This window comes from Sminthopsis crassicaudata, chromosome 5 (genome assembly GCF_048593235.1).
Source record: "Sminthopsis crassicaudata isolate SCR6 chromosome 5, ASM4859323v1, whole genome shotgun sequence".
In the NCBI taxonomy this organism is placed as follows: Eukaryota; Metazoa; Chordata; class Mammalia; order Dasyuromorphia; family Dasyuridae; genus Sminthopsis; species Sminthopsis crassicaudata.
The window spans coordinates 111,930,122-111,956,418 of record NC_133621.1 but is presented as its reverse complement, the minus strand read 5'-3'; the positions used below and the strand labels follow the sequence as shown (position 1 = coordinate 111,956,418).

General features: G+C 33.5%; 1 protein-coding gene across 4 annotated transcripts in view; it reads left to right on the top strand.

The window, feature by feature from the left end:
• The window catches only part of MKLN1 (muskelin 1), a 215,949-nt gene that overhangs the window by 118,855 nt on the left and 70,797 nt on the right, over positions 1 to 26,297 (top strand). For all 4 annotated transcript variants that reach the window (XR_012482324.1, XM_074267933.1, XM_074267932.1 and 1 more), the window contains one exon: positions 21,565 to 21,677. Coding sequence is in view for 3 of the 4 variants with exons in the window: in XM_074267933.1 (XP_074124034.1) it covers positions 21,565 to 21,677 (113 nt within the window). In the remaining variant the exon portion in view is untranslated. The remainder of the gene's footprint in view (positions 1 to 21,564; positions 21,678 to 26,297) is intronic.

Here is a 26,297-nt window from a genome sequence, read left to right as displayed (position 1 = left end):
TATTTCTAGTCAGATTAAAAAAACAAAACAAAACAAATTCAGTATGAAATTTTTACTTTAAAATTAGGGTCCAGATTTTGGATCATATTTTTGTATCAAGTGCTGTATTTGGTTTGTGGGATGCCAAAAATATGACTGAGGATCTGTATGTACACCTAAATCACTTGCTGTGTTTCTATGATTTAGGTGCACATACAGTGTGATTGAGAATTTGTTATGTTGGACCTTTAATATACATACATTTTGTTAAATTAACAATGCCAACTTGCCCAAAATATAGGCTGGAATTTGAATTATTAAAATGCCTGGTATCTAATTCCTGGTGTCTCCTGACACTTGACTTTGCTATGGGATTTCCATAATTTGTTTCTAGGAGGAGAAAAAATAGATTTTAGGCTTCCACAAAATCTTGAGCTAGTGATTGTTTGACTTTTACTAATTTAGAAGTTGACAGAAGTGGTAAGTATCTACAAAATTCCATCATTTCTTTTTCCCTTTCAGCATCTTATTCTGGTTCAATGCTCTTCTCTAGATGCTAAAGGCCCATTAAAAAAACAAACAAACAAACAAACAAAAAAACTTTTTATTTTCAAAGCATATGCATAGATAATTTTCAACATTCATCCTTTCAAAACCTTGTGTTCCAAATTTTTTCCCTTTTTTCCCCCCACTCTCTCCCCTAGACAGCAAGTAATCCAATATATGTTAAATGCAATTCTTTACATATTTCCACATTTATCATGCTGCACCAGAAAAATCAGATCAAAAAGGGGGGGAAAAAAAAGGAAAAAGAAAACAAAATGCAAGCAAATAACAGAGTGACAATATTATGTTGTGATCCACACTGAATTCCCATAGTCCTCTCTCTGGGTGTAGATGACTCTCTTCATCACAAGATCATTGGAACTGGCCTCGATCATCTCATTGTTGAGAAGAGCCTTGTCTGTCAGAATTGATCATTTTATAATATTGCTGTTGCTGTGTACAGTGATCTGGTTCTGCTCATTTCATTCAGGATCAGCTCATGTAAGTCTCTCCATAACATTCATGTACCATAACTTATTCAGTCATTCTCCAACTGATGGGGCATCCACTCAGTTTCCAGTTTCTGCCACAAACATTTTTGTACACGTGGGTCCCTTCCCCTCCTTTAAGGTCTCTTTGGGATATAATCCCAGTAGAGACATTGGTGGGTCAAAGGGTATGCACAGTTTGGTAACCCTTTGGGCATAGTTCATAATTGTTCTCCAGAATGGTTGAATCCCTTCACAGTTACATTAACAATGCATTAGTATCCCAGTTTTCCCACATCCCCTCCAACATTTATCATTATCTTTTCCTGTCATCTTAGCCAATCTGACAGATGTTGTGGTAGCTCAGTTTTCTTAATTTACATTTCTCTGACCAATAGTGATTTAGAGCACCTTTTCATAGAATTAGAAAGGTTTTCAATTTCTTCAGCTGAAAATTGTTTATATCCTTTATGAATTTATCAGTTATCAATGGGAGGATGGTTTGAATTCTTATAAATTTCAGTCAGTTCACTATGTATTTTAGTAAATGAGATAAAGGTCCAATTTTAAGGGATGCTTTGGGGCTATCTCTTCTTTGAGCCTAAATGTTTGTGGCTCATAGTAGTTTTTCCTTCCAGATAACATTTTATTTTAATAAATAGGTGAATTTCAAATACCTTGGAAATATCTTTTTGTTCCTCATAGGAAATTGCTTCCAGTTCAAATCTAAATTTTGAAATGATAAGTTTCTTTTTCCACTTGCATCCTAAAATATATTTCATAATATTTTTATTTTTTCTTTTCTTCCATTTTGAATTTTTTAAGAGAGAGTTTATTTCGCTAATAGGATTGGTATGGATTGAATAGGGAGAAACTGTTTTGTTATAGTAGAATGTAATAATCAAAACTTTTATGGCTAGCTAGCCTTTAAAGGGTTCAATTAAAAGTATATATTTTTAACTAACTTGTAATTTTGAAAATAAGCTATATGGATTCATAGACTCAGTGAGATAATACTGAATTTATGAATTACTCTTTGAAGATAAAAAGGCACTAGCCTTGTGTTACCCACAGATAAACTTTGTTATTGGGAGGGTTTAAAGTTGGCAAATGAAACCCCTCACATGGATATTAAAGGGATGACATATGGATTTTTGGTCTGTGAGTCAAATTCTTTTATCCTTTTCAGGGGGGGTTAAAGGCAGCTATTTAAGAAGGGACACTATATGAATCCAATTTGTGTTGCAGGTTAAAAGTTTTTTTTTTCTGGGCATAGGATTCAGGAAGAAATTGCAAGGCCATTTAATTTCTAGTATACATCTGGACAGCTACAATCTCTTTAATTTGTGTAATTAGTGGAGTCTCTGGCCTTGGTCTTAATCTTTTTGGCATTCCAGCCCAAAACTGCATTATTTCTGGCTGTTCACTGAAAACTGTGTGGACACTGGTTTGTTTATTTTTTAGAAAGACTGCATATTGAGTTGCTGTCTATCTTTCAGTGGTGGTGGAGGGAATGGTGTAGAGTTGTGAGAACAGTTTGAGGCTATACTCAGACTTGATAGTCTTTGGTAAATAGATTGTATTAATAGATATATTTTTAACAGGTTTAAATTTTTTGGGGGGGGAGGAAAGTAGGAGGGAATCCATTTTTATGCTGTTATATTCTTTCAACTTTAAACTTTGCAATGGTCTTTAGCTTTCCCTTTTTACTTTTATATCAGATATATGCTTGGAAGATTTCTGTGGTTATTTTTGACTCTGAATTGGTTTTGGTGTTGAATTAAATAATGTTTTATAGCTTTTTGTTATTTTGGGGGCCAGCATCTGGTGTTTCCCTATTTAATTTGGCTTAAGATCAGAACCAAAAGGAATTCTGTTTTGTTTTTTTTTCTCTCTCTCTCTAAAAGTCTTTTTATTGCTGACCTGGACACACACACACACACACACACACACACACACACACACACACACACACACACACACACACACACACACACCAGAGCCTTCCAATGTTCAATCATTTTGTCTTAATTAAAGGTTCATCTTGGTTCTATCCAAAAGAGCAGATAAATCCTTATTATAATACAATCTCATCTTTATTACAGCTGGCATTCTGGTGCAGTAGAAAGAGTTTCATATTCAGAAATAGACCTATCTGTGTTAAGTACCTGGTTCTGACATTTGTTTGCTAGATGCTTTACTATGAGCAAGTCGATGAGCTTAGGCTTTCTCAATCTGGAGCATGAAGATAATATTTGTAGTGTCAACTTCATTGGGTTGTTGTGAGGAAAGTACTTTATTAGAATTTAAAGCAAATATAAATGTAAATTGTTGTTGTTAATAACAAGAATGTAAGATTCTGTGCTGTGTATCCTTAAGATAGTGTTAGAGGGAAAGTGCTAAAGACATTTTTAAAAAAATTCAGATTATTTCAACTAAAATGTTTAACTTATTTTTAGGATAGTCTCATGAATTACTTATGACTTGGGAAGTTTTGTTAACCTTTTCTCATCCAGGAAGATTACAAATTAAAGAACTTTAGTCATTTGATCAAGTAGCTGTTGGGATTTTAAAGTTGGGACTCTATCTTTTGGCCAAATATTTTGTCACATGAGTTTTTAGGTTTCTCAGCCAAGGAAGCATTTAATATTAGCTGACTGCTTTCTAAGTGGAATCATGTCTAGTGACTTTTTTTTTTTTTAAAGCTTTTATCATTTGTATTCTTAGTTTCTAAAATAAAATATTTCAGGTCCTCATAGAGTCATAGATCTATTGTTGAAAAGAGCCTCAGAGGTACTGTTTATCTATCCTTGTCACTTACAGAGGTAGAAATCCAGTGAAGTTTGGTGACTTGCTCCAAATCACACAGGTAGTCTATTAGGGAACCCTCAAGGCAAGATTTGAAGCAGTTCTGGAGATAGTCTTAAATTCCATATATACATATATACACACACACATATATATATATATATATATATATATGTATTGCATCCTGAAAAGATAGTTGCTATTACTTTCCTCTTTTTTTTAGACACTATAAAAGCTGAATTAGGAGATCATTAAATTAAAGAAGCAAGAAGTATAAAGTTTATTGGGCAAATGAGTAAAGCCTTGAGAACCAAGTATTTCCTGTGTTATAATGACTATTAGGAAGATTTTATCTTGCATTTACTGAAGTGAGATTATAAACAATCCTGTTAGCTAAAGATGAATTGTAAATGGGCAACCATTTTTCTTCAGTTTGTTTTTTCTTATAATGATAACTTTACTATTTCCTTTTCCACTTTTTGTGTAGAAATTTGAATTTAGTGCAACTTTTGGAAAGGAAGGAAAGCCACAAGAAAATCTTTAAAAAAATTTTTTTTTTTTTAAAAGTCCAAGAAAAGTAGAGATGATTGTACCATTGTGCTTTACTGGTGTAAAGAGTAATGATTTTGAGGCAGCTAGATAGTGCAGTGTATAGAGCACCAGCCTTGAAGTCAGAAGGACCTGAGTTCAAATGTGACCTCAGATACTTCCTAGCTGTGTGACTGTGGGAAAGTCATTTAACCCCAATTGCCTCAGGGGAAAAAAAAATAGTGGTGCCACATACCTGCTCATACTTTTGAAAATTTAGAGTAAGTAGATACCAATTTATTTGAAATTATTCAAAATTTTAAATAATAGTTGCTTCCCAATATTGTTCCCAAATGTCCTCTTGTGTGTTTTTCCTGTTTACATTATTTTTTTAAATCTACAATAGTAGTTTCAGATTGATACAATTCTAAGAATGGAGAACCTATAAAGAAAAACTGCTAATTGCATATATTTTCCTTTTAGGTTTTTTTTTTTCCTTTTTTTTTTTTTTTTTTTCTTTTTTTAAGTTTTGCATGTCCTTTACCCTTACATTATTTGTGTCTGGTGATATGTAAGGTCAGTAGGAAGGAAGAAAAAACAGTGTTCAGACTTTTGCTATGGAAAAGAATAATTTCTTTTACATATGAAAAGTATGCTATTGACTATTTCAATTTCTCCTGCACCATATAGTTCTTTGCGTGATTTCCATAGAAATTTAGAATGTATAGTTAGAAGCTTTTTATTTTGTTTTCTTGGAGAATGAATTGGCAAAACTCTACTATTACAAAAGAAGCCAAAAGGGATTTTTAAAATTCACTTTGGAAACTGATTAAGCTGGCTCTTTTTAGTAATTAAGGGAAAGTGGTGTTCACTGTCTTTCTGATGGCACTGTGCATGTTTTAGTAGAGTTATCTTATAGAATCTTTTAAAAGAAAAAGGATTTGAAGGGAACATGGGAGTTAAGCTCCTATATTACAAATGTCTTTGTATCTCTGCTTTTCTGTAGCTATGTGTAGCATAAGAAATATTTGAAGCATGCATTTGTGTCTTTCATCTGATTACTCAGAATTAAGGAATTTCTGGGCAACAGACTTACTTATTTAAAGACCTTTTTGGTAAACTTCAATGGTTCTCAATTATTGACAGAATTTTTTTTAAAAAGTATATTAAAAAAATCTTCATTTAACTTTTATAGTGCTTCATAAATTGATTCCCTCCTACCTTTCCAGTCTTATTATGTCTTTTTCCCCTTCCATTTATTCTTTGATGAAGGAACCCAGACTTCTTTGCAATTCCTCAAAAAAGATATTCTCTCTTGTTTGGATGTTTTCACTGGCCATCCCTCCCCCCAGGCCTGTAATTCAGTCTTTTATCTCTGAATCCTTCTTTCCCCTCAGTCTCAGCTAAAATCTCACTTTCTTCTATAAGCTTTCCTGGTGCCTCTGTTTCATCTATATATAATTGTTTTCACTTTATCTTCCCCATTAGATATGAAATCTTTGAGAGCAAGGATTGTTTCTGCCTTTCTTTGTCTCCCCAAAGGTTAGCATAAGTATGTGGCAGTGTCTGGCACAAAATAGATGTTTAACAAATGTTTATTGACTTAACCTGAAACAGACACAAAGATAAAAACACTTCTTATCTTCAGGTTGGTAGCTTTCTCTTGGGGATGGTGTTCCGGGCAACATGTACACACACAAGAAAATAGAGAAGACTTACAAAATCATTTAAAGAGGTATTAGCACTTGGGGAAATTGTTATAGACCTTTATTATGGGCTGGTATTGAGCTGAGGTTTGGGGGGGGGGGAATCTGTGAACACTCTAAAAGATAGAAGTAAAAAGAGAGTACTTGAGTTGTCTGGTTATATAAAAGTTATGTCATTCCAGAACTAACTGAGGAAAATCCTTTAGAAGATGAAGATAACAGCAGTAATAAGGCTAGGGGCACAGCATTGCAAGGAACTTCTTGAACAGAAAAGTAACAGGGTCAGACCTCATGCAGGAGAGAAGAGAGGCTGAATGCAGGGAAGCAATCGTGGGAGTGTAGTGAGAGATTGTGAGAGCCTCAAATAGTAATGGTTGTGTGGGTTGAGAGAAGAGGAAATACAGGCTTAGGAGAGTCAGAGATGACTCTAAGGTTGCTGACTTGGGTGACTGAAAGGATGGTGATACCCCTGAAAGAAAGAGGGAAATTCAGAACAGGGGTGAATTTAAGGGGAAAGGTAGTGAATTATGAATTGGCATTAGAAAATCCAATTGGAAATGCCCAATAGTTACTTTAAAAAAAGTTTAGATACCAGCTATATGCCTGGCCTGTGCTAAGTGCTAAGGTTACAAGGAAAGGTAAAAGATAGTCTCTGCTCACAAGGAAACAACTCATGAAAAAAAGCCGAAAAGTTGGGATTAGGAGGAATAAGATGAAATCCATTAGGGCAGCAGGATAAGAAAGGATCTGAGAAGTTTTCCACTGCTCACCTTTCACCAGTTGGTGATATAAAACTTTGCTCTTGGGTGAAAGACTGCAATTGGATATAATACATAAGAAATATTATTTGAATGTACAGAAGCTTATGAGGTCATCAAGAAAGCATATAGAGAGAACATAGAGCCCCTGACAGAGTTTTAGCATGTACATAGAGAGGATATGACATTCATGATGATCAAGCAATGAAGACTTTTAAAGAATAGTCAGATAGGAGGAAAACTAAAAGAAAGCACTGTCACATCTCCCTCCTGGCCCCCCAAAAGAAAGAGAGTATCCAGGTAGACAGGGGTTGTCAGCTGCATGAGATGCTACAGAGAAGAGGAAAAAAAATGAATGAGGATTGAAAAAAGGCCATCAGAAGCGGAAATCTTCAACATAAGATCCAACTCACTTCCAGCTGATCAGTGATGGACAGAAACAACTACACCCAGAGAAGGAACACTGGGAAGTGAATGTAAATTGCTAGCACTACTGTCTATCTACCCAGGTTACTTATACCTTCGGAATCTAATACTTAACATGCAACAAGAAAATGGGATTTACACACATATATTATATCTAGGTTATTCTGTAACACATGTAAAATGTATGAGATTGCCTGTCACCTAGGGGAAGGAGTAAAAGGAGGGAGGGGAAAATCTGCAAAAATGAATACAAGGGATAATGTTATAAAAAAATTACTCATGCATATATTCTGTCAAAAAATGTATAATTATAAAATTAATTAAAAAAAGAAAAAAGGCCATCAAATTTGTCAGTTAAACAGCTCATTTGCATAGAGCAGCTTTAGTTAAGGCAGTCAAAAATTAGATTGGAGAAGGAGAGGAAAGTGAAAGTTATGAAATGAACAGCTTTTTCTAAACTTTTGTAAAAAGAGAAAACATAGAGCTATAGCTTTAGGAAGCAGTAGGGTCTAGTGAGAGTTTTTAAAGGTAGGAAAGATTTGAGTGCTTTTAGACCTCAAGGAAACAAGTCAATTGCTGGATTATCTGGGGTCTTTATAGTTTCTATTTTCAAACTTATCAGTGACTCACCCCCATTAATGTGATTTAAAGTCTTAATTGCTTGATCTTCAAATTCAGTCCAGATTCTATTCACTTGTCAAGATAATCCAAGAGCAAAGAGTCTAATGAAGTAAGTGGAAAATGGGTATATTTCATGACTTACATCTCTCTCTCCCAAACCCTTACAAAAGCTAAAGAATTAAGATTGTTATACTAAATGCTAGGAAGGCAATTTGGTATATTGGATGGAGAACTGAGGTCTTGTAATCCAGAAAGACTATGTTCAAGTAACCCCTGTACTTCTTAGCTGTGTGACCCTCAGTAGGTTATTTAACCTCTTCATTCATTCTGTAGGTAATAGAATTTCATCATTTAGGGTTAAATGCAATAAAATTAGAAGTTTATCCTCTGTCCTTAAACTAAATTCTATATTCACTATATTTTTAGTCTAAAAAGTAAATTTGCCTTTTCTTTTATTTCCCAAATTAGTATTAAGTAATGTATCTAAAGAAGATGAAGAAACTTAGTGCCAAAGAAATTAAGTGACTTAACCTTAGTCACACAAGGCAGGAGTAGCAGAGGGATTACAAATGTAGTAAATAGTTATTTTCTTTTAACAATATTACTTTACATTTGGAGCTATGCCCAAAGGGCTAAAATTGTGCATATCTTTTGATCCAGCAGTATCTTTACTGGATCTATATCCCGAAGAGATCATAAAAAAGGAAAAATAAACCACATGTACAAACATATAGCAGTCCTTTTTGTAGTGACAAAGAAACTGGAAACTGAGTGGATGCCCATCAGCTGGAGAATGGCTGGATTAGCTATAGTATATGAATATAATGGAATGTTATTGTTTTGTAAGAAATAATGAGCAGGTTGATTTCAGAAAAGCCTAAAAAGATTTACATGAACTGATGCTGAGTGAAGTGATCAGAAACAAGAGAACATTGTATACAATAACAGCAAAATTATGTAATGATCAACTGTGATGGACCTGGCTCTCTTCAACAGTGAAGGTGATTCAAGATAATTCCAATAGACTGGTGATGGAAAGTGCCAGCCACATCCAGAGAGAACTATGAAGACTGAATGTGGATCAGAGCACATTATTTTCATCTTTTGTTATTGTATTTACTTTTCTCTCTCTCTTTTCCCCTTATTGATCTGATTTTTCTGTGTAGCATAATAAATGTAGAAATATGCCTAGAAGAATTGCACTTGTTTAACTATATTGTATTACTTGCTATCCCAGGAAGGGAAATAGGGAAGGTGAAGAAGAAAAATGTGGAACCCCTGGGGGCAGCTAGGTGGCGCAGTGAATAGAGCACCAGCCTTGAATTCAGGAGGACCCAAGTTCAAATCTGGTCTCAGATACCTAACACTTCCTAGCTGTGTGACCCTGGGCAAGTCGCTTAACCCCAGCCTCAGGAAAAAAAAAAAAAGAAAAAAAGAAAAATGTGGAACCCAAGGACATGGAAGGGTGAAGTGAAAAGTATTTTTGCATGTATCTTAAAGAATAAAAGGCTGTTATTATTTTTAAAAAACAAACAAATAATTACTATAATGAGAAGCAGAACTGCCTTCTCAGATGTGTTATTGTACTAGCTAACCAGACTTTTCTTGACAATCAGTGAATGATCTTAATTCATATTTCTTGCTACAAATACTATTGCTGTAATTTCAGAAATGAAGTGACAGTATGCCAACTTGTGGAGTATTATGTACTTAAAATTAAGCCAAAAAGAGTGTAAATTATCTTCAAATTGCAGAATTTGCAGGCACAGTTGTAGTTTGAACCTTGAGAAAGTATATAGACTAGAAAGTACAGTTGCCTTTCAATTTCTAAAGTTTTTTTTTATTTTTGTTTTGTTTTGTTTTGTTTTTTTAGTAAATAACATGTTCAGATTAGTAATAAGCAAACAAAAGTTTTGCTCTGGAAAAAAGACTAAATAGACAATGAGAGAATATAAGAATTTAAGATTTCTACTCCCTTCTTCCACCCCTAAAATAGTCTCCTTTGATCCACATTCAGTCTCCATAGTTCTCTCTCTGAATGTGGATGACACTTTCCATCACTTGAAAAAAGCCAAGTCCATCAGAGTTGATCATCATATAAACTTTTGTTACTGTATACAATGTTCTCTTGGTTCTGCTTACTTCACCCAACAGTTTGTATTAAGTCTTTCCAAGCTTTTCTGGCATCAGCTTGCTCATTAATTCTTATAAAATGGTAATATTGCATTATATTCACATACCATAACTTATTCAGCTATTTCCAAACTGATGGGCGTCCACTCAGTTTCCAGTTCCTTCCTACTAAAAAAGAATGGCTACAAATATATTTGCACGTATGGGTCCTTTTCCCTCCAAGATCTCTGGGATATAGACCCAGTAAATGGCATTGCTAGATCAAAGCTTATGCAGTTTTATGACCCTTGGGCATAGTTCCAAATTGCTTTCTAGAATGATTGGATCATTTCACAGCTCCATCTTTTTGATCTAAGTAATGGTTTAACCTTGATCTGAGCTAGAATCCTATTTTAAATTTAATTTTTATATATTAATTGAAGTGTTTGGCATGGATTGTTACAATGGCTTTTTAATTTTTCCACCTTTGTTTATAGTCTTTTCCATCTCTTTAACCCTATATATCATTCACATTGTAATTCTGATCACAGTGCTCCTTATCTCAAAAGCCTTCAGCATATATTTATTGAATATGGAATAAAGTATAAATGCTTAGGCAGAGTTCATGCCCTACATACTTTGGCCCTTTCCTCCCTTTCTAGTTTTATCTTCTCCCTTATTCTGTATAAACTTCTTCCTGAGTTTTGATAACATTATTTTCCTCTGGTTTTCTTCCTTCCTATCCTTACATTCTTTCCCAATCTCTTATGTTAGAGCATCATCTATATTCTTTTAAGTATCCTATTGTTTATTCTGGTTCTCATTCTCTATACCCTTTTTCACTGATTTAATAAGCTTCTTTGAGTTATGTATTTGTATACAGATTTTCTAAATCTCTATATCTAATTTCAATTTGAATGTCCTATAGGCATCCTTTAAGACATAACCAAAACAATTAATTTTACTTTAAAAACACCACCTTCTCCAAACTTTTTTTTTTTTCTATTGAGATACCACCATCACCCAGGTTTGCAGCATTAATATTATCTTATTTTTCCTTCTCTGGGAGGAGTTTGGGTTGCTATAGTGGCTGCATGATTGGAGCATTGGCTTTGTTTCCTCCTTCGGATTCAGTCTCCACATAGTCACCAGCGTGACCTGAAGTGCAGGACTGTGTGTGTCATGTCCATGCTCAAAAACCTTTAGCAATGCCCTTTTGGCTTCTGGGATAAAACATAGGCTCTTCAGCTTCACCTTAAAAGCCCTGCACCATTTGGCTTCAGCCTACTTATTTAGGTTTATTTCACACATCTTCCTTATTAAGCAAGCTATTGTCCAGCCACATGAGTCCACTTGCTGCCCCAAAGCTCCTCACTTTCTCTTCTGCCTCTACACAAGCTGCCTTCCATTCCCGGAATGTACAGCCTTCTCACCTCTTCGGGTTAGAATCCCTAGCACAAAGTTCAACTCATACACCACCTCCTGCAGGGACCTTCTACGATCCTTCTGCTTCTTGGTATTATATTCATTCTGAACTGAGCATGTATGCACTTCTCTATTTATATCTTTTGTGTCTCTCTACCAGACACAGAAGAACATAAACTCCTTGAAGACAGGAACTATTTATTATTTGGTCATTAAGCTCAGTGCCTTCCCCCAGTAGGTGTTTTATAAATGTTTGTTGGATTGGATTTGTAACACCAGTGCTCTAGTCAAGCTTCAATTTGTCAAATGTTGACTTTTTCATCCTATTCTTATCTCTCTCTCTCTCTCCCCCCCCCCCCCCCATTTCCTTTGGCTTTCCTCATTCTTATTACACTTGGATAGAAGAAATCAGGAATCAGTCAACTTATTTCTGTATACTTTTTTTTTTTTTTTTTATCATTTGCATGCTATTTAGTACTTTTTTTTTTCTTTCATGCCAATATTATATTCCTGAATGATTCCAAATGATTTAGTTTTTACTAAATTTTCATTCAGGTATATGAAAAGGTCCTATTTCTATCTGTTTCATTCAGATTTATTCTGAAGCTTTAACTAGGGACACAAAGCTTTCATGGGCCAGAATGACATTTTGGCTGGGCTCCAATAGGATGCTAATTCTCTGCCAGATTTTATTTTGCTCAGCTCTCAATGAGGCTGTTGTGGTAAATGTGGGGTTTTTTGGGGGTTTTTGTTTTTTGTTTTTGTTTTATTTATTTATTTTTTGCTCTGTGAGAATTTATGTGTACAAAGAGACCTGCTTTTTCAGAGGGAACATTGGGAACCTAGAGCCCAAGAGGAAAGGTTATTAAAGTTAATGAACTAGTGTAACCTTATCAGAAGGATGCCCAGAAACACTACTAAATAAAAGTTCAATTGCTGTTTCAATTATATACATCTTTTTTTTCTCTATTTTCATTTTTTCCAGAGGTTCATAACTCAATTGTGTTAATTAACTTTGTGATAAAAGCTTGGCAAATGATTTTTATGCTAGAAAAAAAGTCTTTTGAAGAAAAATTCTGTAAAATTCTCAATGTTCTGGAATTCTTTTAAATGTTAGTTACCTAATAGCAAAAAGTATGTTTTTAAGGCCTGAAATATGATTATTTTGCTATTTGAAAAATTACCCTTGTTCAGTATTTATTAGGTGCAGTAGAGGTTCTGGGTTCAGTATTTAATATATATAGTTAAACAAAATTCTGACCCACTGGATTTACATTGTAGGTAGACGTTTCAAAAAGATTGGAAAAAACTGGTTAATTAATACTTCACTATTAAAAATCTATCCTTGATGACCAATGCAATTTTTTATCTTGAAGCTTCCTTACCTCCACTGGCCACGCTCACTTGATAAAGGTATCCAAAAACATAAGAATATAAGTTAGCTGAAACCGAGGCAATGTCTAGGCAGTATTCTGGTGGTGAGTGTCATAATTCTTTCTTGTTGAGAGAATTGGCTAGGATATCTGTGGAGTAATGGAAGTGTTGTAGAATGATAGAAATAGGAGATATGTTGGAGATCATCTAGTTCAACACCCTCATTTTATTTACAAATGAAGAAAGTAAAATTCAGTAGGCCTGTATTCCTTTGGACTTGAAAATTATGCCTCTGTAAATTTTGGCTCATCCTGGAATTTCCCTTAGTCTTTGGAGCCTCTTCACTCTCCTGTCTCTGGAAGGCCTGATCTTCTTTTCAACTAGGCCTGATCTTCTTTTCAACTGGGCAGTTCTTTCTAGAGACTTCCATTTCTGGAGGAATCAGGGCTAGTCTGCCTTTGTTTTGTGCCTAGCTTTGTTCCTAACAAAAATATCATTTCCCCTTGATTTCCTTCAGCTTCCTTTTATTTGTTATTTTCCCCCATTGAAATGTAAGAAAACAGGGACTGTTTTCTTCTAGCTTGCATTTGTTTCCCCAGTGCTTAGGACTATACTGGCACATAAACACTTAATAAATGCATGTGTTTTCCCATGTATTTTCATGATCTCATAACTTTCCATAGGTTATAGTCTCTACATAGATGATAATTCATACAGATATTTTCTCTGACAAGCAGTATGCTAGGTGCTGAAATTCAGGTAGGAAAAAGTGAGATAGTCCCTGTTCTCTAGGGCCTTACATCCCAGCATGGGAAGATAGCATGTATAGAGCATTAGTGGTCAGAGAAGGGAGTTTTGTTTTTTAATGTGCCACAGGGAACTAAAAAGTGCTAGTAGTTTATGTTGAGCTAATTATTTTTCCCAGAGGAGGAGGTAGAAAGTAGCACAGGAGGACAATTGGAGGGAAAGAAGGAAGGATTGGTTTATATGAACAATGATAGAAGACTAGATATTTGCAATGGATAAATATTTAGCCCCAGTTGTTCATTGAACATTTCTGACTATTTATAGACATCTCAACTTCATTGAAGGTGCTTAATAAATACTTATTGATTGATAGTCTTGCAATCCATTAAAACTCCTAGGCCTTTTTACTAATTATATTAATCATCAGGAATCTCCAGCATGCTTTCTCTCATTATCCTTCTCTTAGTTTTGAATTAAATAAAAAAGATAAACAAAAAGGAAAATGTAAAACTGAAAAAGCTACTAGAGTAATAAGACTTATGACATCTTCAAAGATTATGAAAGAATGTTCAAATTTTTCAGCACCATATTTAACTTTTATAAATTTACTGTGTAGTAGAGTACAGAGATATTGCAAACAAATTTTAAAAAGACAAAAATAGCTAATACATTATTTAAAAACCATAAACAAATTGGTTCAGAGACCACAAACTAAAAAGTGGAGATCCAAATGGAGTTTTAACAGAAAAATACTAAATAATGAGCAGATTATAAAAACAACTGATAATTTTATGAAAAATAAAACAACATACCAAAGTTCCTGGGATACAATTAAAGCAATCCTCAAGAGGGGGAAAATTATGCCCTTACACATGGACAGTAGCAAAAAAGAAAGGATTAATAAACTGAATTTGCATTTTGAAGTTAGGTCAATAAATGAAGAAACCTAACTAAAATAAGTATAAAAAAATGAGATGTTAAAATTAGAAAAGAAATAGTTAAATTGAAAACAAAAAAAAATAACAGAAATAAATCAAACTAAATATGAGTTCTTTGAAGAGATTATAAATTAAAAAAAATAGATTAAATTTTAGCTAATCTGATTAAGAAAGCAGAAAATCAATAAAATAACCAGGTGAAATTGAAACCGAATCAGAGAAATCAGAAGAATATCTTACACAGTTATGGAAACAAAATTGAGAAAATAAAGGAAATACCATCCAAAAAACAAAACAAAAAACAAACCTCTAACATCTTTGAAGCTATGGTAGGTTCTTAAATAATCTAGTTTCAGAAAAGGAAATTGAAAAGGAACTACCAAGGGAAAAAAAAAATTCCTGGCTATGATGGATTCTCAGGACCCATACATTACAAATTATTCTCAAATATTAAAGCATCCTACCAGCGTCTTTTTATTTATTTTTTATTTTTTTTCTCCATTTTTTATTATAGCTTTTTATTTTTTGAAATATATGCATTGATAATTCTGCAACATTAGCCCTTGCACAATCTTGTATTTCAGTTTTCTCCCACCTTCTCCCACCCTCCTCACCTATATGGCAAGTAATCCAATATATATTAAACATGGTAGAAATATATGTTAAATCCAATGTATGTATACATATTTATACAATTATCTTGCTGCACAAGAAAAATGAAATCAAACCAGAAAAAAAAATGAAGAAAATAAAATGCAAGCAAAAAACAAAAAAGTGAAAATGTTATGCTGTGAACCACATTCAGTTCCCATAGTTCTTTGTCTGTGTGTAGATGGCTCTCTTCATCATAAGATCATTGGAACTGGCATCAATCATCTCATTGTTGAAAAGAACTAAGTCCATCACAGTTGATCATCAGATAATCTTGTTGTTCTGCATAATGATCTCCTGGTTCTCCTTATTTCATCTAGCATCAGTTCATGTAAGTCTCTCCAGGCCTTTCTGAAATCATCCTGTTGATCGTTTCTTATAGAATAATAGGCCAATACCATTAATGAATATTGGCTAAAAATTTTAAACAAATTCCTGCCAAACAAATTATAACTATTTACTGAAAAACTTTTTCTTAAGACCAAGTAGAATTTATATGGGGAATGCCAAGATGGTTCAACAGTAGGAAATTAACATTAATCATTTTAAAAGTTAGAATATCCCAAAACCTTATGATCGTGTAAAATCATGCAGAAAAGACCTTTGATAAAGTATAGCATTCTTTTATGCCAAAAACCGTATTAAGTATACAGTATTCCATGTATAGACATGGAAAGACTTTTTTTTTTTTTAATATCATAAAAAGCATCTATTTAAAACCAAAAGCCTTATATACTTTTGGAGGTACAGTAAAACTCTTGCCAGTATATTGTACCAGGGGGAATCAAGGACTTTTTTTACTATCCCTACTGTTAACTGATATAGTTTTAGAAACATTAAAAAAGACAAGATAAAGAAATTAAAGGCAAAGTCATAAGTAAAGAAAAAATGAAACTATCTCTATTTGCTGATGATGGGATAGCATATCTGGAAAATCCTAGGGAATCAGGAAGGATATTAATAAGATAATGAAATATGTTCACAAAAACTAAGTAGATGCCCATTAATTGGAGAATTGATGAATAAATTGTGGTATATGAATATTATGGAATATTATTGTTCTGTAAGAAATGATCAGCAGGATGATTTCAGAGAGGCCTGGAGAAACTTACATGAACTGATGCTGAGTGAAATGAGCAGGACCAGGAGATCGTTGTATATTTCAACAACAATACTATAGGATGATCAGTTCTGATGGATGTGGCCATTTTCAACAATGAGATGAACCAAATCAGTTCCAATAGAGCAGCAATGAACAGAACCAGCTACACCCAGCGAAAGAACTCTGGGAGATGATTATGAACCACTACATAGAATTCCTAATCCCTCTATTTTTGTCCTCTTGCATTTTGGATTTCATTCACAGGCTAATTGTACACTATTTCAAAATCTGATTCTTTTTGTACAGCAAAACAACTGTTTGGACATGTATACATATATTGTATTTAATTTATACTTGAACATATTTAACATGTATTGGTCAACCTGTCATGCGGGGGTGGGGGAGGAAAGGAGGGGAAAAATTAGAACAAAAGGTTTGGCAATTGTCAATGTAAAATTACCCATGCATATATTTGGTAAATAAAAACTATTAATAAAAAAAAAGAAATATGTTCACAAAGTCTCAAGTCTACAAAATTAGTCCCCCTCCAAATCAACAGCATTTCTGTATAATAAAAAATAAAAATAATAACAAAACCCCCCAAGAAGTAAAAAATAGGAGAATCCCATTCCAAATAACTACAAAATATTTAAAATTCTATATCCCTTTTGAGTATATATATTAATTCCCTCTTTGAGCCAATTCTAATGGCTTCACTTCCCTCTTCTCCTTCCCTATAAGAACTTTTTCTTGCCTCTTTTTTATGGTAAATACTTTGCCAAATTATCTGGGGATCAATCTGCCAAAAAAAGAAACCAAACCAAAAAAGACTTGTCTATATTGTTAGAAAGTGTTTCTTGGAGAAATATAGAGGCGGAGCCAAGATGGTAAAGATAGGAATTCACCCTACCTCTCACCCAAACCATTCAAAATTCTTTTAAATAATGACTGTAAACAAATTTTAGAGCATCACAACATCGAGAGAGATGGAGTAAAACTTTTGCCAGCCAAAGGCAATTTAGAAGATTAGCAGCAAAGGTCTGTGACCCCAGAGAGCCCAATATTCAGAATGACCTTGCCAGCACAGCCCTTGCCCTGGCCCATGAATCCATGATAATCCTGGAAACTTTCAGACCTCTTAATCCAGAGGCAGCAAAGAGGACCTGAAAGGTTAGAAGGAAAGGTCTGTGGAACCAAAGTGAAAGCCCAGTGCGCAATCCCAGTATTGTCTGCACCAGCATGGCCCTAGTCCCAGCCCTGGCAGAACTCCAGCTTTAGTAGGATGGGTCCTCAGAATCAATATCAGTGCTGGAGGCTTCTGAATCTCTCTGCCAGAGGACAACAGGGAGGACTTGGAAGGTCAGCAGAGAGGGTCTCTGGTTATGGAATGGGAGTCTGGTGTACAATCCTAGTGTAACTACTATCCTGATAGTTTAGAACCAGAGAGTAAAATAGAATAGAAATAGATATAGAAAAAGAATCCACTGATCACTTCCTGAAGGAGATCCCAAAATGAAAACTCTCAGGAATATTATAGCCAAAGTCTGGAACTTCTAAGTCAAGGGAAAAATATTGCAAGCATCCAGAAAGAAAAAGTGTAAGTATAGTGGAGCCAGTCAGGATAACACAAGATTTAGCAACTTCCACATTGAGGGACTGGCGGGGTTGGAATATGATATTCTGAAGAGCAGTGGAACTAGAATTACAACCAAGAATCACTTGCCCAGCAAAACTGAGTATAATCATTCAGAGGAAAAGGTGATCATGCAATGAAATAGAGCATTTTCAAGCATTTATGATGAAAAGAGCAGAGCCAGGTGGAAGATTTGATTTTCAAATATAGGACTCTGGAGAAGCATAAAGAGATAATCAGGAAAGTGAAATCATAAGGGACTTATTAATTAGATTTATCTGTGTACAATCCTATATGGGAGAATGTTACTATAACTCATTAAAACTATTGTGGCAGATATAGAAGGAGTATATAAAGACAGAGCACAGTTATAAGCTGAATATTAAGGGATATCTTTTTTAGAAATGATGAAATTAAGGGATACTGGTAGAAAGGGAAAGAGAGAATTGCAGTGGTACAAGTTATCTATCATAAAAAAAAAGAGACAAGAAAAGCTTTTACAGGGGAGGGGGAAAAGGGAAATGAAGCCATTAAAATTGGCTCAAAGAGGGAATTAATATACATACTCAATAGGGGTATAGAAATCTATCTTACCTGTAGGAAAGCTAGAAGGAAATAGAATATGGGAAGGAGGGAGGGTGATAAAAGAGAAGGCGTATTGGGGGAGGGAGTAGTCAATAGCAAAATACTTTTGAGGAGGGACAGGATGAAAGGAGAAAAAATAATTGGGTGGGGGGAGGGTATTCTTTTAGCAATAGTGATCATCAAATAGTTTTTGAAGTAAGTTTCTCTAATGAGGCCTCATTTCTTAAATATAGAGGCAACTGAATCAAATTTATAAAAAAATAAGAGCCATGCCCCAGTTGATAAATGATCAAAATATATAAATCTGTGCCTAAAGAGCTATAAATTCATTCTTATCTTTTGATCTGATAATACCACTACTAAGCATGAATGCCAAAAGAAATTCGAGAAGAAAAAAAGAAAATGAAGTGTTATGTACAAAAATGTGTTCATAGCAATTCTCAGGGCAAAAAAAAAAAAATGGAAATCAAAGGGATATCTGTCAATTGACAAATGGCTCAATGAATTGTGTTTGTGATTAAATATCATTGTTCTATGGGGAAAGATGAGCAGGATGCTCTCAAAAAAAATCTGAAAAGTCTTTCATAAACTCAAGCAAAGTGAAATACAAAGTAATAGCAGTGTTCTGGAATAATCAGGTGTAAATGACTTTGCTAATTCTCAGTAGTACAACTATCCATGACTATTCTGAAGGGCTTTGATAAAACTCCTATTTATGCCCAAAGAAGTAACTGATTGTGTCTGAATATAGATTGAAGCACTCTCTTTCTCTATCTTTCTTTTTAACTTAATTTTTCTTAAGAGTTTTTATTTTCATTAGGGTAGGAGAGCTCTGTTTTCTTTCACAATTTGACTTATGAAAAAAAGAAAGAAACATACCCGATAAGGGAAAATCAGAAACAGTGTTTGCTAAAGTGAAAAGCAAATTACCTAAGAAAAAACTATTTACGTGATAAAATCTGCTGGGAAAACTAAAAGCTTTTGGGCAGAAGTTAAATCGACACCTTATACCATATTTCACAGTACATTCTAAATGGATGTATGACTTTAATATCAAAAGTAATTATTCTTAAGAATTGAAAGGGAGGGGCAGCTAAGTGATGCAGGAGATAGAACACTGACCCTGGAGTCAGGGGGACCTGAGCTCACATCTATCCTTAGACACTTAACACTTACTATGTGACCCCGGCAAGTCAATTAACTCTGATTGCTTTGCATGAGCCCCCTTTCCCCCCAAATTCAAATAGAAGTATATTGTATAGCTTTGTATATTGTATAACTTTGAGTTGGAGATATATTCTAAACTAAATAGAAGAGGCAATTACCAGTGATAAATAAGCAATTTAAATTAGATTCTAGAGGAACAAAAATCAGTGCATCTAAGCTAAGAAAGGAATTGGTTCAATGGGAAAGTTTTTGTATCAAATTTTTCTGATAATTATGTTATCTATCAACAATTTATGTATGTATGTATATATATATATCAACAATTTATGTATGTATGGACATACATACATAAATTGTTGATAGATAACACTCATATGTATATATGTACACAAATACACACACTCTAATGGCTACTTCCTCATAGATAAGTTTTAGATTGTATTCTTAGTATTTCACTTTTTAAAAATTTTACTTTGGAAAAAAACTGCATAATTAGCCACAGTGATGGCAAAATATTAATGTGTTGTTGTTGCAACTTAGAAGAAGCAAAGTTCTTCAAAGAGACTTTTAATGTTGTCCAGTTCAGTTTCCTTATTTTGTAGAAAAGAAGCTAAAGATCAGAAATACCATCTTTGGGACTTCTGTTACTGTCACTTAGAGTTACAGAGTTTAAAAAACAAAAAGTTGATAAATGTGGTTAGATTTGACAGAAATGTTATAATGGTAAATTATTGACCTGAATATAATGTGAAAAATCTGCTATGAAAAGCTGTATTTTGGTATCTAATTTTCTATTGAAAACTACTGGCTAATTGTCCAATTGATAAATGGTCTAAGGATATGAACAGACAATTTTCAGATGATGAAATTGAAACTATTTCTACCCATATGAAAAGTTGTTCCAAATCATTATTGATCAGAGAAATGAAAATTAAGACAACTCTGAGATACCACTACACACCTGTCAGATTGGCTAAGATGACAGGAAAAGAATGTTGAAGGGGATGTGGAGAAACTGGGACACTGATGCATTGTTGGTGGAGTTGTGAATGAATCCAATCATGATGGAGAGCAATTTGGAACTGTGTTCAAAAAGTTATCAGACTATGCATACCCATTGATCCAGCAGTGTTTCTACTGGGCTTATATCCCAAAGAGATGTTAAAGAAGGGAAAGGGACCTGTATGTGCAAGAATGTTTATGGCAGCCCTCTTTGTAGTGGATAGAAACTGGAAATTGAATGGATGCCCATTATGTGGAGAATGGCTGAGTAAATTGTGGTATATGAATATTATGGAATATTATTGTTCTGTAAGAAATGACCAGCAGGAGGATTTCAGAAAGTCCTGGAGAGACTTACATAAACTGATGCTGAGTGAAATGAGCAGGAGCAGGAAGGAGATCATTATATACTTCAACAACAATACTATATAAGGATGTATTCTGATGGAAGTGGCTATCTTCGACAATGAGAGGATTCAAATTAGTTCTGATTGATCAGTAACGAACAGAACCAGCTACACCCAGAGAAAGAAAACTGGGAAATAATGAGTGTGGACCACAACATAGCATTTACACTCTTTCTGTTATGGTTTGCTTGCATTTTTTTTTTCTTCTCAGGTTATTTTTATCTTCTTTTTAAATCAGATTTTTCTTATGTAGCAAGACAACTGTATAAATATGTATATATATATTGTATTTAACATATACTTTAACATATTTAACATGTATGGGCCTGCCTGCCATCTGGGAAGGGGGTGGAGGGAAGGAGGGGAAAAGTTGGAACAGAAATTTTTGCAAGGGTCAGTGTTGAAAAATTACTCATGCATATATTTTGCTAATAATAAGCTATAATTTTAAAAAGAAAAAAAAAAGGAAAACTACTAGCTAAATTTAGGAAAGAAAGGAGATAGTCTCTTGACATTGTTTGTCTTATTTAAAATAACATTATATTTTTCCAATTATTACAGAAACTGTTTATTTGTTTGGTGGCTGGGATGGAACACAAGATCTGGCTGACTTCTGGGCATACAGTGTGAAGGAGAATCAATGGACTTGTATATCTAGAGACACTGAAAAAGAGGCAAGTTCTGAAGTATTTCATATATCTTGTTAAGTTCGGGAAATAGTATGTGTGTATGATATATTCTTTTTCAGATGATTTGTATATTTTATCTTAGGTGTAACATGGTCAGATTTAGTTCTGGTACCATATGCTGTAATTAAGAGGCACAGCGGATGGATGGAGTATTTAGCCTAGTCAAGAAGATCCATATTCCTGAGTTCAAATCTGGCCTCAGACACTTAGTAGCTGTGTGACATGTAACCTTGTTTGCTTGAGTTTCCTCATTTATAAAGTGAGCTAGAGGATTAGCTAGGTGATGCAATGAGTATGGCACCAGGTCTGGAGTTAGAAAGACCCTTTAAATGACTTCAAATATGGCTTCAGACAACTTGTCCAACTCTTCATGATCCTATTTGGCAAAGATTAAGAAAATGACTGACCAGCAACAAGAATGTTCTAGATTTATTTCCTAGTTCTTTGGCTATTTATCCTAAATGAAGAATTTCTCTACTGTTTAATCTGCAAGTCCCTTTGTATTGGACACTGGGATCTTTTTGTCCCCCCGGCCAGGAAGTTTAATAAGGGAAGCTAAGATCAATCCATTTTCATGGGAGGAAGAAGTTAAGAAACTCAGGAATCTTGAGTTAAGAAAATGTAGGGTCTGTCAAGTTTCTCTATATTTGTCTTTTATCATTTTAAAATTTAAAATAATTTCATTATATGATTTGTTTAGTGCCCAGTTGAGGGGCACCCATTTTTTTTCTGTTTTTTGTTGTTTTGTTTTGGTTTTGGCTATAATAAAAGATGTTGTTATAAACATTTTTGCATATATAGATACTTTTCCCTATTCATGTTTTCTTTGGAACATTCTAGTGGTAGAATCTCTGGGTCAAAAGGTATATATAATTTAAAAAAATTTTTTTAGCCATTATTCCAAATTGCTTTGCAGGATGGTTGGATACATTCACAATTCCAACAAAGCATTAGTGTGCCTTTCTTCTGCCTGACATTATTTTAAAACAAAATTAATTTTAATTCATGTTCATTTTAAAAACTATTAAATATCACTTTTTTAAGCTTTAGAATATGTTTAACTTATCAAATATTTGTATCAGAATATACAGATCTAATGGTGAAAACTTTTCACTTTAGATGCTATCATCAGTTTAATGCAAGCGTTAAAAAAATTTATTTTAGAAAGTGTGACATATTTTTAGGATATCATTTAGAATTCATATATCCATGTTACTTGATATTTCTTGGATTCTTAAAAAAAATGATCAGAAATCTGATAGGGAAGGGGCTAGGATAAAGGAAGTCCTGAGGAGAAATTGTCATTGTATAATAAATAAATAACATTACACAAATAGGTTTGATGACACTACAGAGAAACTTGGATGTGTGTTTTTGCATACATTTAATAATGTACAGATAAATGCTATTTTGAGATAATATTGATCAAAGCATCATGACTTGGCAGGTTCCTGATTTAAAGAGAAAATGTACCAATTTGTAGGAAATAAATTTCTGTAGAATTTATCAAGCTTTAATTAAGCACAGAATATATGGCAGATAATATTGCTGGGCACTGAATATACAAATACATAGAGTGATCCCTAGTCAAAATGAGCTTATATTCAGAGAGGGGAAGCTGTTAAGTACACAGAAAGTATACAACATAATTATAAAGTTAATAGATACAAACACATACAAAATAGTTAAGTACAACCTAATTTGGGAAGAAGAGCACTAGCAGTTGAGGGAATCAGGAAAAAGTTTTGAAGGTTTTTGAGCTGCATTTTGAAAAATTGGAACTCTGAAGTGGAAATAAAAGGAAATGATTATTTGAAATTTGACAGTTTACTCAAGTAAACAATACATTGCTTAGGGTCAATGCTGAAAATTTACCCATGCATATAATAAAAATAATAAATAAATAAATAAACAAACAACAATCCATTGCTTAATAATTTTCAGAATGTGATAAATTTTCGTAGACTCAGAATAATTTCATTGGAATATTAGTGATCTTTGCTTCGGATTTTGACTTAAGATATATGAATATTCTTGTGCCAATATTAAAATTAGATTAATGGTGAACTCTCATTTTTGTCTTTCACCACCTGTAGTTTGCTCCAAACATTCATTAAGAGAGTAATATGTGGTTCTACAGTTAATAATCCCTCCTTAATGTTATGTTCTATTTGTCCAAGAAGAAGCGGTTTTTTATGATTAAATCATTTACAGACTTCTACTGACAATGGAGCATGGTTTTGCAGTAAAGAGAAAGATTAGGATTCCTTCTTTTGTGATTCCAAATTTTTTTAAAAAACATTCTGATAAATTCAAAGAAATTAAATGACTGGACAAAGTTTTGTGAGCTATTTACCTTTTCTCTTTAATAAAATTTTACTATTCTCTTAAATCTTTTTTTTCTTAGACAGTAATGTTGATTTGAATTCCAAACCTTTGATCATAGTGTTATTTAAGTGTGCCTAGCTGTAAATCAGTAATTTGCTTACGTTAGACCACAGATATTTCATCTTTGTATTTTTTCTTTTTCTTTCTTATGTCCTTGTTTTCCTAGAACAATTTCTATTCATTACCTCTTTTATAGGCAGCTTTCTGAAGCTAGTGAGAGTTTGGTACAATGCCTCTTTCTTCAGGGAGTAATCTAAATGATTTCTACCATTTCTGCAGTGAGGCTTAGTGGATATGGAACTTGACTCAGAGTGGGTAAGACTTGGATGCGAATTTGCAGTTCCTACCTCAGAAGAACACTAACTGTGACTTTGCAAATCAATTAATGTCTCCATGTCCCAGGCAAAACTACAACATAGTTATCAACCTGCATTATTTCTGTCGGTAATATTAAGTTTCTTCATAGGGATTTTTCGACCTCATGAAATCATGATCCCTTTCCCTCTTAAAAAAGCAGGAGCACATATTTTTTAAAATTTCATTTGCAGTATTTTCCCAATTATCAAAGTATTTTTCCCACCTTCCAAACACCCTGAAAAGAAAAAGAAAACATTTTTTTAAAATAGGTGTAGTTTAGCAAAGCAAAGTACCATATTGGCCATGTTCAAAAATATATTCCATTCTGCTATTTAGTCTATTACCTTTCCATCAGGAGATAAGTTGCATTCTTTATCATTGGTACTCTCGAATCATAGTTGATTACTGCATTGTTCAGAATTCGTAAGTCTTTCAAAAGAAATTTGTTTTTATAATATTTTTAAAATTGTGTAAATTGAAGAATCATAGGATTTTAAAAATGTTTTCTTGGAAATGATCTAATTCAGTTTTGTCATTTTAAAGATGAGGAAACTTTTAAACAGAGATGTTAAGTGATTTGGCCAATACCACACTAATGAGAAATCATAGAACCAGAATACAAAATGAATTATCCTGACTCCTAGTCTAGAACTCTTTTTCAGAGAAGGTAGTCTGTTATGTTTATCCCTTGGAATCCCTTATTTCATTCAAGACTCAGCTTACACACCCTCATATATAAAGCCTTTACAATTCTGGTCAGTTCCTAGTTTCCTTCCTTCCAAAGTGATATATTTATTTTTGTATATATTTTCATGTATTCAATAAAATTGGAGGTTAGGGCTGTTTGATTTATTTCTAGCACCAAATACAATATCTCCTGCACATAAAAGAGGTGTGTGTGTGTGTGTGTGTGTGTGTGTGTGTGTGTGTGTGTGTGTGTGTAAATGTAGGTATAGGTTTAAATATATTTACAGATATCTTCAACCACTTACCTACTGGATTTGGAGTTAGGAGAAAACAGTTTTATCATCTGAAAGTATCTACTAATTAAGCAGTTTTTTGTATTAGTTTCTGTTTCCTTATCTATAAAATAGATAATAGGATAAAAATACTTATATTTAACTCAGAAAATGGTTCTGAGAATCAAATGAGAATTTATTGTGTGCTTAGAATTTGCAAAATACTACATAAATGCTGGCTACTATTATGATTAGTATACCACAATTAATTTATTTTTAGAAAGGTTTGTCTTAGATATTTTTAGTATTCCATGAGATAATTTCCCAAATATTTGCACAAAAAGAAACTGGTATTTATGTAAAATATTTGATTCTTGTCAGATACTCAAAAAAGTTTTACTTAGTTAATCTTACCAGATTTCTTTATAATTATTCTTCCTTTATCATCTATTAAAGAGGAAAAAAAATGAACTAAGGACAAAAAGAGGAGGCAATTGCTTATGTGCTATTACTTTTGTAAGATGTTTTGTGTTTAAGGCTAAACTGAAGCCTTGTAACTATAATCACTGAAATGACAATCATAAAATCCTCTATGTCTGCTCTCTTCGTTTTTTCCTCCAAAGGATTGTATAAAAATTAATTTCATTTCTTCTGGCTCTGTCCTTTATTGGAGCATGAAAGAAATCTATTTCATATCCTGGGGATGAAGAAGAGTTAGATTTCTGTGTGTTTACAAAGAAATGAAAGGAGCATCACTAAAATAGATTTAATATGAAAAGCTAGTAGTTTGTTTTAAAAAAAAAAAAAGCTTTAGTAGAAGAGCCTATCGTTGACATGAATTGGAATCTTAAAGTGGAGATTAGGGAGTTAAAACAAGACATTTATGCTGGAGAAACCCCTT